An 18,119-nucleotide genomic window follows, 5' to 3' on the forward strand; every position below is an offset into this window, starting at 1 on the left:
GATTTACATGCTTGGTGGTGAGTGGGCAGGACAGTTTTCTGTCGCAGATATAATGGCACTCTCCACAAACTGGAGGCCATGGTGTTGGGATCAAGTTGGGACCCTGATGTGAGAAGCAGAGACTGGGTGGGTCGGAGACCGGAGGGTCAGGATGGGACCTGTACAGGCCCCTCCTGCCCTCAGGTCCTCAGGGCTCCTTGGCAGTAGGAGTAGTGATTAAAACCAGAGCCACAGTCCTGGGTTCAAATCCTAACTCCACTTCCTCAGCATCTATGCCTCAGTTTTCCTACCTGCGAACTGGGGATGCTAGGGCCTACCTTACAGTGGTGTCCTGCGTCGACCCACGCAGAACCCATGGTGCCTGGCCCAGAGTTAGCCGTGGCTAACAGGTAGCAATCCTGCGTCAGTACAGAACGGTGGCTATTTAATTATTGCAGCTGGAGAGAAAGCACAAAGAAGTGGTTCTCCCGCGGGCGAGGCAGGAGCATCCCCGTTCCCTTGCCATTCAGCTCCTGACTCCTCCTCCCTCGGTTTCAGGTGGGACCGTCGGTGGAGCCGGCTCCAGGATGCCCCGGGGGTGTGGATGACCAGCTGCCCAGCCCGGATGCCGCCGCCCCGCGAGGGCCGCTCCCCTAGGGCCGCCGGTGGCCCCGCGCCCTAGCCTCCTGACCCGGGGACCCCGCGCGCCCCGCCCCGCCCCGCCCCTGCCGCCCAGGGGAGCGGGAGCCACGGGAAGGAGCCTCCCGAGCCCGCCGAGCGACCGGCCACGGCGCAGGGACCCGGGGGCAGGGGCTCGGCGCCGGCCGCCAACATTTTCCCCCAGCGGCTCGGCAAAATGACCAGCCTGTTCCGCCGGAGCAGCAGCGGCGGCGGGGGCGGCGGCTCCGCCGGGGCGCGCGGGGCCGGGGCCGGGGGCGGAGCGCCCGCCTCGCAGGAGCTCAACAACAGCCGGCCCGCCCGCCAGGTGCGCCGCCTCGAGTTCAACCAGGCCATGGACGACTTCAAGACCATGTTCCCCAACATGGATTACGACATCATCGAGTGCGTGCTGCGCGCCAACAGCGGCGCCGTGGACGCCACCATCGACCAGCTGCTGCAGATGAACCTGGAGGGCGGTGGCGGCAGCGTCTATGAGGACAGCTCCGACTCGGAGGACAGCATCCCCCCGGAGGTAGGGGCACGGCCCCGATCATTCGCCTGGAGCTCCAGCGCTGTTTGAACCTCACAGAGGACTTGGGTTGTTTCCCCCGATGAGTTCTAACTCGCGGCTAGCGGGTTTCTCCTAGGAACACCATACCCAAATCAGCCAGTGGCCTTTTATGGGCAGAAATCATGCAGTCATTCAACAAACATTGAACACCTACTCAGTGGTGTGCCACGCACTGTACTGGAGCCAACTCAGGGGTCATCAGAATCGAGGAGCTTGTTAAAAATGCAGACACTTGGGCCCTACCCCAACATACTGAAACACAATTCCAGGCTGGGGCCCTCTAGCCTGTATTTTTCTAGAAAGGCTCTTTTTGAACCTCTGGGTGTCCACCTTGGCCAAGTCAGACCAAGTTTCGGCCTGCACAGAGCTCACAAGAATCAGGCAATGACAGCCTCCAGTGGTAAATGCTATGATGGGAGAAATGGAAGCAGGAGAGGCTTCCAGGATGGCTTCCCAGAGAAGGGAGGGCTAAGCTGAGGCCCGAAGAAAGAGTACGGAGCAAGGGAAAGGGTGTGCAGGCAGAGGGAACCACTCGTGCAAAGGTTAAGAGGTGAAACAGAGCACGAGTCACTAGGGAGCTGGCCGTGGGACCATCTGTCAGGACCCTGGAATGAGCAGAGACCGGCAGCTCGAGGAGGCCTGGTGGTTGAAAGCGAGCAGGGCTGTATCCTTAGAGCACAGGGAACCGTGGAAGAGGAGTGACCTCAGACTTACTAACTTCCTCTGGCCAAGCCATGCCGGAGGCGGGAGCAAGCAGTGCCCGAGCGGTTCCCTCCTTCCTCAGGGAGGTCACTGGGGGAGAAAGGGCCACCCTGCTGCATCAGGGCCCAGCCGGCCGCATCCAAGAGTCCAGTAAATGTTTGGCCCCTCAGTCACCGCAGGACCTGCAGTGCTGGGTGCAGAAGGGGCACACAGGTCACCACCTGCAGGGACATCTGGGACATGTGGCCATGGGCAAGACTGAGCAGGTGGGATTTAACTCTGCTCTTCATGGAGTCCCAGCCTGTGCCAGGCACCACCCTACATGTTTTAGATGTATCGGTCCTTCCAGCCCTCATACGCTTTGTGAGGTGGCATTATTATTACCCTGGTTTCACAGAGAAAACCTAGACCCGGCTCTGGCCTCAGACTCCATCTCAATGTCAACACAGCCCTGCAGGGAGATGCCCACCTGCCCTCCCTTAGTGGGTGCTGCCTGGGATTTCTGTCTCCAGGCAGGGGAGAAGCTCTGTGGGCAGTGGCATCTGACTCACGCCCGTGTCACCTGCAGCACCCAGCACGGTCCTGGCACATAGCAGGCACCCAAGGAATGTTTGTTGAGTGACTAAATGTTGCTGCTGTCTTTGCACAGCTTTCTTCAGTCTCTTCCCTGAGGAGACCACTCTTTGACCTGCCTAGATTAGCCAGTGGAAGGAGTCTTAGAAAACCCAGATGGTCTTTGTAGAAAGGAGGGTGTGTGTGTGTGTGCGCGTGTGTGTAGGCTGGGCGTGTGTTTGCAAATACATCCTTTAAGTGTGAGCAGGAAGGAAAGTATTCTGCATACTTTGACCCCTTCCACAGTCTCATTTATCCTGCAGTCTGGCAGGTAGGGGAGAATAATCTTTCCTCCTTTGTCCATGGCACCCACAGGGCTGTGAACCTTTGTGGGGCTTCACCATCCCCTAGTTAGGCCTGTACTGTGCGAGCTTCTGTTTTTCTGAGACCCTTGCTTTCCAATTTGAGCCCCTTCTCAGCACCCCGCCTTGGCTGTGTCCCCAAGCCCCCACCTTTGGAGCTCTGCCTGGCCCGTCGGCAGGCAGTTCCTGAGCCAGCGGAAAGTGCTTCAGAAAATTTATGAGCAGCAGCTGGAATGACAATAATGGCTGACTGGTGGATGGTGGGCTGCCCGAGGGGGATCCTTGCTACAGAAACGTATCTCCTGTCAGACAAATGGCCCAGCCCCCAGCCCCGAGAGCACCTGGCAGGCATCTGTCACCCACACGGAGTTAAGCCAAGAGGCCACAGAGCCGAAAACTTCAGCACCTTTAGAGCCAGAAAAACAACCTCATTGTGGCTGGTGGGGTTGCAGGGAGAGAGGCAGAGGGAGGCCAGAAACATGGCTGGGGTTACTCTCCCTGGAGACTCGGGATCAGCCTTTCTGGAGCGTGCCTGGCCCACTGCCTGCCTCCTTGGCGTTTCCTCATTCTGCTCCAGGAGCCTCTGATGAACGTCTGGTTCTTGCGGCCCCAGGAGGCTGTGCTGAGGAACAGAGTGGCTGCCAGGGGAGGGGGCCTCCTGGTGCAGCCCCCGAGGCCTGCTCTCCCTGAGTCTGGAGGCCGGCCGCTGCAGGCCACAGTCTAGGAAACCCCAAGCAGCTTCCTTCTGGGAAGAGTTCCTTCCCAGCTCTCCCCTCCTCCCCCATCTCCTTCACACCAGCCTCAGTGGGCCAGGTCGGCCAGCCACTGAGCGAGAAGCTGGCCTCAAGGCCCCGGTCTGGAACCCTGGCTCTCAGAGCAGCAGGGTCTGAAGAACGGGCTGGGGGTCAGGAGCAACACGTTCTCTGGGGGCACCTGGTAGTTGCTGAGCCCCTGTCCTGTGCCAGGCACCAGGGGCTCCCCAGTGAACTGGACTGGAGCTTGCAGTGTTCTCTCCCTCTCTTTTTGCTTCTTGTGGAAATTTGGGGTAAGCAGAGCAGTGGCCCACAAAGCAGCTACATTCTTCTTTTTCTGCAAAAGCATCTGTTTAAATACTTTCCGCCTCAAAGGAAAGAACGTTAGTGCATTCCAGGGTGGGAGGCCTCCTTGGGTCGGGCTGGCTGTGCATGCACGAAGTGTGGCAGTGCGTGTGTGAGTGTGTATGCACTCGTGTGTGTGCTCACTCACCTGCCAGGGTGTCCCTGCAAGACCCTGGGCGCCTGGGCATGGGTGGGCTCAGGGCAGAGAGGGGGTAGTGCAGCCTGGCCCCGCCTCGGCTCGCAGAAACAGTTTAGCGTGACTTCTGCAAACTCACTCAGGGTTAAAAGGCAGGGCCTGGGGCCTCAGGCCCATTGACAGCCTCTGAGCCCTTCCCATGTTCCTTGGTTTTGGAGGAGATGGAAACAGAAGTGGGGAGCAGAGGACGGGAAGCTAAGGTGTAGGTCAGCTGGGGTTGGTTTGACCTGGGATCTCCCGGTTGATGGTCGCCTCCTGCCCCGGACTCCCCTGTGGATCTCTGGGGAAGGATCTAGGTCAGTCCACGGCGCAGGAGCCCTGGGTCTGGCCCAGCCCTTGGCTCTTCCCTGCCCCGCTTTCTGGCTTCTGGATGAAGAGAGGAGTCCAGGAGGGAGAGACATTCTGGGTCTCTCAGGTCTCCCTGAGACCTGGGTCTCTCCCCTTGCCACTGTCCCCCCTGAGAATCCAACCAGGGTGTGTAGGCATTGTGCCTGACAGACAGGTCTTTGCTGTGGACGCCATGTCCAAGTTGAAAACTCAGTTCTGAAAATAACACATGGCTTTGCCATGTCACTTAGTCAACCTGGGTCTCAAGTTCCTTATCTGTAAAATGGGAGTAACAATCCTTATCGTACCTTGCCAAGTCGTTTGAGGTTAAGGTGAGCTAATTGAGGTAGAGGCAGTCTGAGAGCATGAATGACGTTAAAGTTACTTATCAGAAGGAACACACATACCGAAGGGTGCATGTGGCCGTGTGGCTGGATGAAGTTTCCCCAGCACCCGGGTCAAGAAACATCAGCAGAGCCTGGAATCCGGGTGTCTTCGCAGCCTTCTCCATCCCCCGCAGAGGTCATATTGCTCTGACTTCTAGCACTGTGATTTGTTTCGCCTGTTTTTAAACCTTGCTTGGATGGGTAATGCTGCTCTGAACATTCTTTCGGGGACGTGTGCTTTCATGCCCATTGAGTATGTTGGAACTGTAGGGTCAGAGGCGGCCATGCGTTTAGCTTTACAGAAGCCCAAACAGTTTAGCAGACTGGCGGCCGTGTCCCTTTACACCCCCACCAGCAACACAGCGTTCCCTTACTATGCATCCTTGCCCACACTTGTGATTTTGTCTGAATGTTATGTAAATTCAGGGAAGGATTGTTAACATTTTTTTTTTTTATTGTGTCTGATATAGATCTTGGAGAGGACTTTGGAACCTGATAGCTCCGATGAAGAACCCCCGCCTGTATACTCCCCGCCAGCCTACCACATGCACATGTTCGACAGGCCTTACCCGCTGGCTCCCCCCACCCCACCTCCCCGGTGAGAATCCATCTCCTCTCCGGGCTCAGGGCAGTGGGGCAAGGGATCAGGGGTTGGGCTTGAGAAACAAACACAGTGGGAAACTTGGCTGGACCCCTCAGTATATTATTCCACCAAGAACAGGCTTCTACGGCAGCAAGAGACATTTTAGTTAGATACCAAGGAGAACTTTCATGCCGTAAGGATCGAAAGAGCAAATATTCACTAAATTCATACTCTAGGCTAGGTGCTGTGCTGAAGGTGACTGGGGACACGATGTTAAATAAGGCTCAGCCCTGCTCTCTGGGATCTTACAGTCAAGGCTGATGCACGTGGGAGAAACATGTACTGACGCTTCCCCTCCTGAGCCATCGGCAAACATTACTAATTGATCACTGTGCTCTTTCCTGCTCCGTTGAGACAGAGCTTCAGAATGCTGTCCAACACAGCACTCCCAGAGTCCTCAGTGACTGATGGAATGGAGATCTATTGGCTATCCCTGGCCTAGGCATGTCGTGGGGATTTTCAGGCAATGGGAGCAAGTTAAGTCTTTTTCTGGGATAGTCTGGTAATTGGAGACTGAGGAATGGACTGCCGGGTCCTTGGAGACTTCTGGCAGGTGAGGGACTCTGTAATTTCGAAGTTTAACAGGAAGCTTGTTGCCAGTGGGGTCCCGCGGTCTCTCGGGTGCTTGTTTTTCTGTGCCTCGTGTCTGTAGGGGGGCTGCTGGGTGGAGCCCAGGTGCCTCTGTGTCCGGGAGTTTCATTTCCTTAGAATGGCTCAGGGCGGGGGTGCTGAGGAGTGGGGACACATGATGGGACAGGAGACTTTTCCAGTGGATCGTTCCTTCTGGGGATCTTGGGAGCCTCAGATGGCAGTAGTGAACTCTGTCACACCCACGTGGAGAGTAACAGCAGCTACCGTTTACTAAGTGCTGGAAACAGGTGAGGCTTTGTACGTTCACCGCTTAGGAGGCAGGCACTGTCATCCTCATTTCACAGGGGAGGAAGCTAAGAGAGGTTTCGTAACTTGCTCAAGACTACAGAGCTGAGCTTTGATTTGGTTCTGACTCCACAACCAATGTCCTTGCTGCTGTCTGTTGCCTCCCTTTATGAGAACATTCTCTGCGGTTGCAACTCAGAGGAGCTGACGGAGGCCTAGAAGTTTACAGGGCAGAGGGGACAATGTTTTGAGTCAGGGGCAGGAGCAGAGCTGGGTCCTTCCTTGATTGCAGGGGTACCAGGAGGCTGCAGTGTGGGGCGGGGAAGAGGCAGGGAGTGAGTGGGTTGGTCTGGGTGAGGCCTCGGCGGGACTGGCAGCCTGGCACAGGTCACGGAACCCAGGGCTAAATAGTTTTCCTTCGACTTTTCTTTCTTTTTTAAAAATATGCCGAGATGCTTTCGCAAAAGGTGCAGTTTCTGTCAGGCAAAGTGGTTCTGCCTGTTTTTCAGAAGCGAAAACTGAGGCCGTAAGAGATGGGATCCCAGCATGAACCCAGGGGGACCCCGGCCACATCCTTCTTCCTCTCCTTTGTCCGGGTGTTCAGCTGCTGTGGGTGCAGTAGGGCTGCGGGCAGGGGCGGTGCAGCTCAGTGATTGAAGCCACTGTTGGGGGCAGGATGACCTCAGCACTAGACCAAGGCTCCAGAGGCCTGAGATTCAGGGTCCTGACCTGGAAATGAAGGCTTCGCTAGGCCTGGGAAGGATACAGGGAAGAGAACTTGAGTTGTGCAGTCAGAAAAAAGGAAAGTGCTCTCCCACCCCTGTCTTTCAGCTGCCCAACTTCTGATACTTTAGGTGCTTCTGCTATGTGGGCTTTGGCTCACTACTTAACCTCTCTGAGCTTTGCTCCCCTCACATGTGGAGTGGGACTACTAATCCCGGCCTCGGCACTGCTGTGAGGACTAAAAGAGATACCGTGCGTGGAGCACTTAGCAGTCCCAGGCGTGAATCAGACCTACTCTCTGTGGTTTCCTGCTCCCTCCCATCCCTGGCTGTACCACTGGCCTCTGAGCTCTAATGTGGAACACTGAGACCAGTGGTGAGGCTTCTCTCAGGGGCCAGTGTTCAGAAGAAGCGGGGCCAGGCTCTGAGCGTGTGCCCCTTTGTCCCAGGATAGCCCAGATATGCCCCTAGGCCATCTCCAGGCCTAGAACATTCATTTCCAGCATTTATTGAGTCACCTGCAACATGCAGGTGCTGAACCATGTGTGTGACGCTGAGATGAATGTAGCATTGCCTTGACCCCCAAGGAGATCGGAGTCTGGGGGAGGTACAGGGCTGGGGGCAAGAAAGCCTGCGTAGAGGAACTCATGTCTGAGCTGTGTCCTGGAGAGGTAGAGGACAGGAGGGCATTTCAGGCAATGGAAGCAGCATGTGCAAAAGCCAGGAGGCAGGAAAGGGGGAACCATCCAGGAGCTTCAGGAGTCCGGGGAACTCCGGGAAATGTGGAATGGCCTTGAAGGCTGGAGGTCATGGGGAGCCTCTGGGTCCTCTGAGGAGCTTTGGCCTTATCCTGCAGCCAGCAGGTTTAAGCCGGAGAGTGACAGGATCAGGTTAGTGTTTTAACAATCTCCGTCTGGCTGCCAGGAAGGGGTTTGGGGGAGGAATAGCAGGAGGTCCCTGAGGGACTGCAGCCAGGGCGGCAGGGTTTGGGAGCTTGCCTTGCTGAGACACAGAGAGGCAGGGTGATCCGAGGGGTAAGTGCCCGGAAAGTCAGGACCCCTAGGCCCAGATTTCACTGGCCCCATCTGTGTGTCCCTGGACAGGGCCTGGATCCATCTGGGCCTCAGTGTCCAGTGTTTACCAAAATTCCTGCCTGGGAGGTTTATGTCTGAAATCTTCCTCGAGTGTGGTGTTCCATGGGTAAACCTGCGGGTCTGATGGGTGTGCAGTGTTAGTTTTGGGGCCTAGGGGCCAGGAGAGCCTCCCAGCCTTCTCTCTCCTTCCCCTCCCCCAGCTTGCCCTTCCCTCTATCTGAGGGATGAAAGAGGTCTCTCAAACCCAAAGGCACCCCTCCACACTGGCCACCTGCTGTTTTTCCATTGAAATTACAGCCTTAGAAGTTTTTTATTTGCCTCTCAGCTCATTTCTGACATTCCTTTCCGACCACAATGGAGTTGCCTGGGCTCAGGCCCCCCCCCCCCTGGCTCTCGCAGCTGTGGCTGACCTCATCTCTGCTGGTGCCAGGGCAAGGGCTGGGGAGGGACTGGGCACGTCCTTCCTTGGGACCATGGGCCCAGCAGTCAGGGAAATGGGGCTGAGGAGGGGGCCTCCGGCTCCTGTCCCCCCTCGCCTCTTGGTCTCAGTAACTAATGGCCAGAGGGGTCCCAATGCAATTCTGGGAGTCTCTCTCTGCCCTTGCCTGGGTGGCTCTGGGTGTGGTTGAGTTGGGGTGGGTACCTGTGTCCTAGGGGAAGATGCTGGAGAGGAATTCGCTGTGCTGGGACCAACCCCGGGTGGTCTGCGAGTCCCCAGGAGACATCCTCTCCTCTGCCCCGGGCCCTTGGGAGAAATGAAGCCTCCAACAGTGACAGGCGGCAGAGTGATGTGGAGAGAGATCCGCCTAGGACTCAGAGTCCCGGGTGGCGATGTTTGCTCTTCTGGAGCGGTCCCTCACCTGTACACGAGAGGGTGGACAGCGTGCTGGTTTCCTTGGCTCCCACCGCGCACTTAGCAGCTTGTTATCCCGTCTGCTGCCGCCCCCGCACCCCCCCTCGTCCTGCCAGGCCACCCGCCCAAAATAGAAAAGGAAAGGAAGTTATTTCCACAGTCAGCGGCAGCCCGGAAAAGCTCCCCTCTAGTGAGGGGGCGGGCGGGATTCCTGGAGCTGGAGACAAATCAAAGCCAGGCGAGAGCGGCCGCCACCCCCGGCCCGCTGCCTTCTGTGTGTGTCATTTCCCTGATTCAGCAGAACACGTGTCCTGCGGTTGCCACGCTGCAGGCTGCCGAGGAGCTGTGGGGAGCTCCTGGCCGGGCCCCAGGCTGCCCTCAGGCCCGGGATGGCAGGGCAGAAGGCTGGGGGTCGGGGGGGCCCATGGCCCCCCCTTCTCTGCCTGCACACACCCTCCCCTCCACCGTTGGCCTCTGCCTTGGCCCTCGGACCTCCTGCCAGGCACCTTGCGAATGAGGAGCCGCTCCTGAGCACCCCTTGGAACGAGAAACTTTCCATTCCCACCTTCAATGTGCCTTTTCAGAACTCTGTTCAAGACATAGCCTCAGAGCCTCATGAGGGGCTCCTGTATGCTTGGGCAGGGAGGCAGTTTTTCCATGAGGAAGCTGAGTCCCAGAGGGGAGCAAGGTCTTGCCCAGGACCGTCCTGCTGGCTGTGACCGAGCCAGAACTGGAGCCTGGATCTGCTCTACTCTATAGGGATCCTGCCGTCCCCATGTCCCCCACCCCCACCCCCCGGCAAACCAACATTCGGGCGGACTGGGCTTGGTGGTTTATGTGTCTGGTCACTGGGAGCACACCTGTTCTCAGCAGCTGTGAGGGCACACTGTCCTGGGTGCTAGGGAAATGCCGCTGTGTTTAGAGGACATTCGTAAACATCTACCTGTGAATCCATGACACGCAACTTGAGCGCCGTGAACACAGAGTGCTCTACGCCTAGAGATCTTGAGGGCACAGGGTGGCTGGAGAGCAGGGACTGTCTGGAGCACGAGAAGGCTGGGCCCTGGGGCCAGAGACTGAGGTTAGCAGAGGCCAGATTGGGAAAATGAGCCGGAGCCCTCAGCCTTCGTTCTGGAGGCAGTGGAGGCCTTGGGAGGCTTCAGAGCAGAAACACCATTCTGAGCAGCTTCCCGGTGTGATGGGCTGGGACCCCCGTGTTTGGGCCTGACCGTTCCCTCCTCATTGTTCCCTCCCATCCTCCAGCATCGATGTGCTGAGCTCCGGACCTGCTTCGAGCCAGAGGCGCTATCGTAACTGGAACCCACCACTGCTGGGCAACCTCCCGGATGACTTTCTCCGCATCCTGCCCCAGCAGCTGGACAGCATTCAGGTAACGGGGGAAGCCCCTAGCTGCCTGTGCCACACCTCCGCTTGCCCACGGCTTGTGCCAGCCGTTTTCACTTCCTGATGTTTAAACCCGGGTGAGCTATTTCTGTTGCCTTGGGTTCCCAAGGAAAAAACGCTGAGCCCAAAGCCTCATTTCCTGTCTGGGCCTGCAGGTTTCCTATTCCACCCAGGAAACGTGACAGCCCTGAAGAGTCCGTGGCTGCAGCCATCAGCTCAGGCTGGAGGGAGGTGGGCCTGGGGGCAACTGGCCGTGGAAGGGCAGAGCACCTTCCCTCCCTCCCGTGGGAAACGGCCAGGGGCAGCTTCTGCCCCTGACGTTGGCACGGCCCGAGGGCCCCTGCAGAAGGGGGCCTCGCCCTGGGACAGGTAGGACAGGGGGAGTTGGGAGTTTGGGAATCCATGTGGAGCTAGCCAAGCTATTGAGCAGTTTGCAGATCACTTTTCAGGACTGATCCCTCGGGACTGACGAGGAATGGGGTGGTCCAAGGGGGAGGAAAAGTAGTTTTTTTTTTTTCAACGTTTTTTATTTATTTTTGGGACAGAGAGAGACAGAGCATGAACGGGGGAGGGGCAGAGAGAGAGGGAGACACAGAATCGGAAATAGGCTCCAGGCTCCGAGCCATCAGCCCAGTGCCCGACGCGGGGCTCGAACTCACGGACCGTGAGATCGTGACCTGGCTGAAGTCGGACACTCAACCGACTGCGCCACCCAGGCGCCCCGGAAAAATAGTTTTTAAGACCTAGCCACTTTCCCCGCAGAGAGGCCTCTGGCCTGCTAAGTTGGATTTTGGCTGACCCCTAGAGCTCAGTAGCAGGTGCAGGCCCCAGGGTGCGGCTGGAGGCTCCTGGGAAAGAGCACGTGTGCACCCAGATGTGCGTGGATGTCTGTGCGGCACGTGCCCTTGCGAGAAGCCATTCGGTGTGCTTGCTCCCCCGTCAGGGTAACACTGGGGGCTCCAAGCCCACGAGCGGAGAGAGAGGCCTGCCCTCTGTGGCTGGGCCGGGGTCCCGGGACCAGGAGAACCGCTGGAAGCAGTACCTGGAGGACGAGAGGATCGCGCTCTTCCTGCAGAACGAGGAGTTCATGAAGGAGCTGCAGCGCAACCGGGACTTCCTCCTGGCCCTGGAGAGAGGTGGTGCACCGGGCGTGGTGCCGCGGTCACTTCTGTGGTGGGGAAGGGGGCTGGAGTTGGCTTTAGCCTTGGGGCTCAGATGAGGCACTGAGCTGGAGGCCAAGGTGGCTTCTGTCCTGTTGATACACGACCCCCACCAAGTTAGCCCCCCCGGGATTCTGGGATTCTGCCAACAGGGACACAGGTCAGTGGCCAACTCTTCTCCCTCCCCTGGGACTCAGAGCAAGAGGGATGTGCCTTCTTAGGCCCTCTCTTTGCCCCTGTGCCAGGCATTGGCCGTGGCCTGGAGCTGGGTCCATAGGGGCTCTCTGAGCAGAGGACATCAGAGCGGGGCCTCTCAAGTGTTTTGGCAGTTTGGGTTATCTCTGGCTGGGGACTGTAGTTCCCAGTCTGGCTGCCTTTCTCCTTCAGGGTGGGAGTGTGTTTGTGGTGGGGTGTGGTGAGAGGCCTGTGGGAGGCCTGTCTTGTGAGGGTGTGCGTGTGTGTGTGTGTGTGTGTGACTGACAGTGTGTGGTTGGGGAGGAGTAAGGTGTGCAGAGAGAAGGTTGGCTCCAGACCTGCAGCACAGGTGCTGGGGTCTCAGGGCCTGGCATTTTATTTTATTTTATTTTACTTTATTTTATTTTATTTTACTTTATTTTTTTTTAAGTTTATTTATTTTGAGAGAGAGAGAGAACAAGCGGGGGAGGAGCAGAGAGAGAGGGGAGAGAGAGAATCCCAAGCAGGCTCCATGCTGTCAGCTGTAGAGCCTGACTCGGGGCTGTATCCCATGAACCGTGAGATCATGACCTGAGCTGAAATCCAGAGTCTCTTAGCCCACTGAGCCACCCCGGTGCCCCAGGGCCTTTCCTTTTAAATGAAGGGTTGGACTACATGATCTCTCAGCGTCCTTCTAATTCTGATGTTCTAACATTCCACGTGCTTGTCAGGGCAGTAGTTTCTATGGTACGGCTGGTTCTTTGAGAGCCGGTTGACGTGTGTGTGTGCACATATTTTGTGTATGTCATGTGAGATCCGGGGCCTTAGCCGCCAACGACCTCCTGTGTCTCAGCCCAGGGTGCCCCTGGGAGAGAGCTAACTGTCCTGACAGGAATGTGGTCCTTTTCCAGATCGCTTGAAATACGAGTCCCAGAAATCCAAATCCAACAGCAGCAGCAGCAGCAACAGCGTGGCTGTGGGAAATGACTTTGGCTTTCCCTCTCCTGCCCCAGGTAACCTTGCCTTCCTAAGGAGAGAGGCCCAGAGGGCATAGAGGCTCACACCCCAGCTGTGCTTTGCATGTTTGGAGTTTAGAGGTAGGGTGAGGAAACAGGCTGGAGGGGAGGGTTCTGACCCCACCACCGCACTGTGGCGTCAGAACTGTGAGTGACATGGCCCTCCACTTAGCAGGCCTGGACTCTTACCAATCCAGTGGCTGCTGGAGCCCCCCCTGGGATTGGCTAACAGGCTGGCTGAGCTCAGAAAGTGCCTGGAGCATGGCCAAGAAGGGGACATACCACATCACATATGTCCCGTGGTGGGTGGGCTCCGGAAGGACTCAAAGACTTCTAAGGCTTGATCTCTGCCCTGGGGAATGCAGGAGAAACATCCCCAAAATGGGTAGAACCAACCAGCAAAGCTGAGGACACACTGATTATAGCAAATGCTCATGGTGAGAAGGGCAGGGAAGGGTTTATTCATTCAGTCGCTGGGGGAATACCTGTCGTAGCCAGGCCCTGCCCTAGTGTTGGAAGAAGAGAACTTTGAGTTTCATGTGCAAGGTGGTAAGAAGCAAGAACTGCCTCAAAAGAGGGGCAGGCCCCTCCAGGAGCCCTAACCCGCTGCAGGTGGGCCAGGAAGGGACAGCAGGCTGTTGGGATGCACGAATAAGCCTCGGGCTGGAGCTGGGAACATGGGAACAGAGAGGTCTAGGAGGCCTAGATTCTGTACTTGACATCTGGACCCTGCCCATGTGTCCCTGTGTGTGCGTCGGGGCCCCTAGCCAGTCAGTTCCTCCTTGCGTACGTAGGCTGCCCACCTCAGAGGAAGAAGCAGCAGCGGCTTTTGCCCAAAGCACACCTCACGTCACGCCGTGGAGTGGGGTGGTAGGGCAGAGGATGGGACCTCAGCTGATCCCAGCTCAGAGAAAGAAAATCCTGTGGAACTGATTCATAAGCAATTGGCTTGGAGCTTAGGCCCCACCAGATGTGCATCTGGTAGTCTTAACGACAGTCTCTTGTCCTTGATCCTGAATTAACTAGACACACCAGGGCTGCTGGGATGGATCATAATGACTCACAGGGGACTTAGCAGGCAAGGTGACTCGGGATTAGCCGAGTTGCAGGGTGGAGAGCAGGGGCTTTAGAAGGGCAGCGAGGGATGCAAGTGGGTGCTGAGTGATCGGGGAGACTCTAGGTGGCCAACTGGGTTTTGACTTGGGAACTGGCCCTATTCTCATTCCTACTCATTGTCTAAGGAGTCAGGAACTCCATGTCTGGAGGGAGTTAATGGAGGAGCTGACCCAGGCAGGAAGGAGAAGGGAATCGGCACGGACAAATGTCTGCTCTGTGCCCACGCCTCGTCTCCATTCCCTTATTAACCCTCTCACTGGGTCGGGCTGCAGGCCAGCCTCTGTGTGCTGGTGGGTATCTAACAGCCAGATCAGGGTGCAGGGGCAGCCCCGGTGCTTAGCGTCTGGTGACTTCCATGATGTAAACACTCCCACCATACTGGTTTCAAGCTACCAGCATGGCTTTGCGGAACACGGAGTTGATCAGAGCAGTGGACGGTTGGAAGAGTGTGTGAGCCACGCACACAGGACATACCACTGTCTTGCCTTTTACACAAAAAAGCAAAGCGGGGCTTGGCAGAGAAAGAAGTCCGCCTCAAACCCCTAGTGTCCTCCTTTCTTTCTTTTTTTTTTATTTTATTAAAAAAAATTTTTTTAATGTTTATTTATTTTTGAAGGAGAGAGAGAGAGAGTGCAAGCAGGGTGGGGGGCACGGAGAGGGAGACACAGAATCGAAAGCAGGCTCCAGGCTCTGAGCTGTCAGCACAGAGCCCGACGCGGGGCTCGAACTCACGAACCGCGAGATCATGACCTGAGCCGAAGTCGGTTGTTTAACTGACTGAGCCACCCAGGCACCCCTCCTTTCTTTTTCTTTTTTTTTTTTCTTATGTTTATTTTTGAGAAAGAGATACAGAACATGAGCGGGAGAGGGGCAGAGAGAGAGGGAGACACAGAATCTGAAGCAGCCTCCAGGCTCTGAGCTGTCAGCACAGACCTGACACGGGGCTCGAACTTAGGAACTGTGAAATCATACTGTGAATCAAAGTTGGAGGCTGAACCTACCGAGACACCCAGGTGCCCCTAGTGTCCTCCTTTCTTAAAGCTCCCTCTTAGTTAGGGAAGAAGCCTGATTTTTGCCTCTCTCCTCAAATGGAAGGGTTGGGGCCGTCCCCTGTCCTATGGGGACAGCCCTGACCTGCTTCCCCTGGGCCCCCAGCAACGGGGCCTTGGGCAGCTACTGTCCCTCTGCAGCCGGACCTCAGAGGTGTCTTCCCCTTCCAGGAACCGGTGACGCCAATCCTGCTGTGTCTGAAGATGCCTTATTCAGGGACAAGTTAAAACACATGGGAAAATGTGAGTCCTGCCTAGGCCCCCTCCCCATCTCTTCCAAGACAGGCCCTGTGGCCTCGTAGGAGGGAAGGAGCCATGGGTGTTTTTAAGGTAGCTGACTCTGGGTGAACCAAAGTGACATTTTAATCGCAGGCTGGCTCCCTCAGCCTTCCTGCCTCGCTTCCCTCTCTGCGGCTGAGTGTGGATACAAATTAAGTTTTAAATCCTCTTGAGCCGGCTGTCTGCAGAAAAATAATAATGTGCTGCACCCACCCCACCCCGTCCCTATTTCAGAGTTCACGTTCTTTGTGGCTTGAGGGGACTTGGCCTGATGAGTGGGGAAGCCCGTGTTAAGCCCACTGTCTGCAGGCAGGAGGCCAGAGGGGTCGGTGACCTCTCCCCGCAGAGTCCTGCCGGCCAGGATGCACCTACCCCCCTCCTCCCCTCCCCACCGCCCAACCACGTGTGAATGAGGCTGCCATCCTTCCAGGCTCCATTTCAGGGAAAATCTCGGATTAGTCATGGAAATCCCAGAACCGACTCTGGAGGTGGCGAAGGGGGCGGGAGAGGCGGCGGGAAAGACAGCCAAGACGCATCGGTGTCTGTCACAGCTGGGGAAGGAATACCCGGATCTCGGGCTGCCTGCCCGGGCCTGGTCCTGCTCTCGGTGGCCTTTGCTGCCCCTGCAGGCCGGGCCGGGAGGGCAGCCTCCCTGCTTGGGGATGCCCGGCCACCCGCCGGGCAGCGGCGGGATGCAGCCACTGCCGCCTGCCGCATTCCTGTCGCCCTCCCACCCAGGGGAGGGAAGGCGGGATGGCCCTGTGGCTGCGGCTCTCCGCTCACGGGTCTCTCTGCCCCAGCCACCCGGAGGAAGCTGTTTGAGCTGGCCAGGGCCTTCTCCGAGAAGACCAGGATGAGGAAGTCAAAGAGGAAACACTTGTCCAAGCACCAGTCGTATCCTTTCCGGCCTGGCGCTGGGGGGCTGCGGGCGCCGACCCCCTGGCCAGACTGCCGGGGCTGCGCTCTCCCTGGGGCTGGGACCGGCTCTGCGGCCACCCCTCTCCTCCGCGCACCCGAGGCCAGCCCACCGCCCTGCCTGGACCACCTTGACCGGCCCTGGGGACAGGCCAGCGTCTCCTGCCGCCTTCTGTGGGCTCCCAAGGAGAGAGCTCCACTTTCTGGCCTGGCTAATCTGCTCTTGGGAGAAAACTTGGTTCTTCCACTGAAACCAGCGAACCTCTCCCTGATTTCCCGAGTTGAATTGATCTGTAGATCTTGCTACCTCCCCACTTTCCTCTTTGTCCCCCGCCTCCTCGCTTTCAGTGGTTCCTTGAGGAAAAATAGGGTTTTCCACATTTTAACCTAGACTCCCACCCATGCTTGTCACATGGGACCCAGGCTATTAGAAGCTGAAACGGCCAGTGGGGAGCAGGGAGGATGCCCCTTCTCCACCCCAGAGATGGGAGCTGGGTGAGGAAGTCTCCCCCCCCACCCCAAGGAAAGGAGGCTTTGGGGAGCCCTGGGGGAGAAGGCTGGAAGGGGAGGAGTCTCCTGGGCTCGCAGTGGGCGGTAGCCAGCCAGGGGCAGGGGCGGTACAACTGGAGGACGATGGCAGTGCCCCCCACCCCTGAGACGTTTTCCTGAATGGCCTGGCAGGCTGGGAGCCGCGGTGTCAACGGCTAATCTGCTGGACGACGTGGAGGGTCACACTTGTGGTGAGGCGAGGAGGGCAGGGAAGCCGGAGCTCTAAGTTGCTTGTGATGGGTGATCCTCCAAGAGGAGGGCCCGGGTATTTCATGGGTGGGCCCAACCTGGGGGGGATACATCATGGATAGGTGGGCAGGTGACCCAAGGAAATGGGTCCTCCTGCTTGGTTCGTGTCGCCTCTCCCTTCCACTCCCCGAAGGGGGCCCCGGCCGCACCTCCACCTAGATCTCTCCCTGGAGCACAAAGTGTCAGGTGCTGTTTCTGGGGAGTCTTCCCTGGGGTGGGAGGGGGCAGGCAGGCCTACTCACGTGGAGGGGCCTCCCCTTTGAGAACCAAGCGCTGTGCAGTTTTAGTCTCTGGGCCCAGACACCTTTCAGCGTGCATGCAGTCCCTCCCAAAAGACACTGCCTTAGTTGCTAGCAGGCCCATAGCTGAACCTGATCCTTAGGCCTCAGAGCAGAGGGGCCCTTTGGTCAGGAGATACCCAGAAGCAAGGGCCAGGGGGGTCTTAGAGGCCATATGGAGGGTGCAACTTCCGCACCCATTTTACAGAAGAGGAAGCTGAGGGAAGAACTTGTCCAGGGTCTCAGAGCTCAGTGATGCAGCCAGGCCAGCAGCTAGGTATTCTGACTCCACACTGTGCCCTGGTGCCCTCACCAGACCCACATATCCCCCCGCCCCCACCCCACCCCAGAGTCAGCTTGTGCCCCAGCAAACAAGGGGGATGGAGAGAGTTGGGTCAGCTCCCTTGCCCAGCCTGGAGGACGTGCCTGCGCGACACCCGGCACGGTGGAGGATGAGACAACTTCCCTCTGCTTTTCAGATGAAGACTTCCGGGGAAGGCGTCAGGAGGCACCCAAGATGGAGGAAGCCCTACGGGAAGGACAGTAAGAGGTAAGGCCTGGAGTCACAGCTGCCCAGAGACCGGGCCTGCCATGCCCTCCTCGAGGTGTCTTCCCAGGGCTCCGGAGGCATTGGGTTCAGGCAACTGGATGGCACAGGTCCTGGTTTTCTTCCCTTGTTGTGAGAGGGGACATGGTCTTCTGCATGGAACTCGTCTTTGGCCTGCCTTCCTTCCTTCCTTCCTTCCTTCCTTCCTTCCTTCCTTCCACCAGAGTAATCACACCTGCCTGTGCCAGATCCTGGGAAGAAGGGGGGGAAAGTCCGCTTTGACCTTGAGAGTTTACAGCCAAATTGAGAAGACAGTCCAGGATACACACTGCACAGTGGGAGGGCCACTTAAGAAAAGTGACA

The 18,119-nt window shown here is 57.5% G+C and overlaps 1 protein-coding gene across 2 annotated transcripts in view; it reads left to right on the forward strand.

Annotated features, from left to right (window-relative positions):
* CUEDC1 (CUE domain containing 1) overlaps positions 1-18,119 on the forward strand; it is an 82,061-nt gene that overhangs the window by 61,847 nt on the left and 2,095 nt on the right. Inside the window, exons 2-10 of one of the 2 annotated variants that reach the window (XM_086686873.1) lie at positions 538-1,171; positions 5,303-5,430; positions 10,284-10,410; positions 11,368-11,560; positions 12,670-12,771; positions 15,111-15,182; positions 16,019-16,112; positions 16,815-16,873; positions 17,689-17,759. In XM_086686873.1, coding sequence (XP_086542999.1) covers positions 836-1,171; positions 5,303-5,430; positions 10,284-10,410; positions 11,368-11,560; positions 12,670-12,771; positions 15,111-15,182; positions 16,019-16,112; positions 16,815-16,873; positions 17,689-17,756 — 1,179 coding nt within the window. In that variant the 5' untranslated portion in view covers positions 538-835 and the 3' untranslated portion in view covers positions 17,757-17,759. The remainder of the gene's footprint in view (positions 1-537; positions 1,172-5,302; positions 5,431-10,283; positions 10,411-11,367; positions 11,561-12,669; positions 12,772-15,110; positions 15,183-16,018; positions 16,113-16,814; positions 16,874-17,688; positions 17,760-18,119) is intronic. The other variant, XM_086686874.1, reaches the window with a different exon arrangement.

The sequence above is a fragment of the Puma concolor genome, chromosome E1 (genome assembly GCF_028749965.1).
Source record: "Puma concolor isolate L17-30 chromosome E1, mPumCon1.1.hap2, whole genome shotgun sequence".
Taxonomy (NCBI): Eukaryota; Metazoa; Chordata; class Mammalia; order Carnivora; family Felidae; genus Puma; species Puma concolor.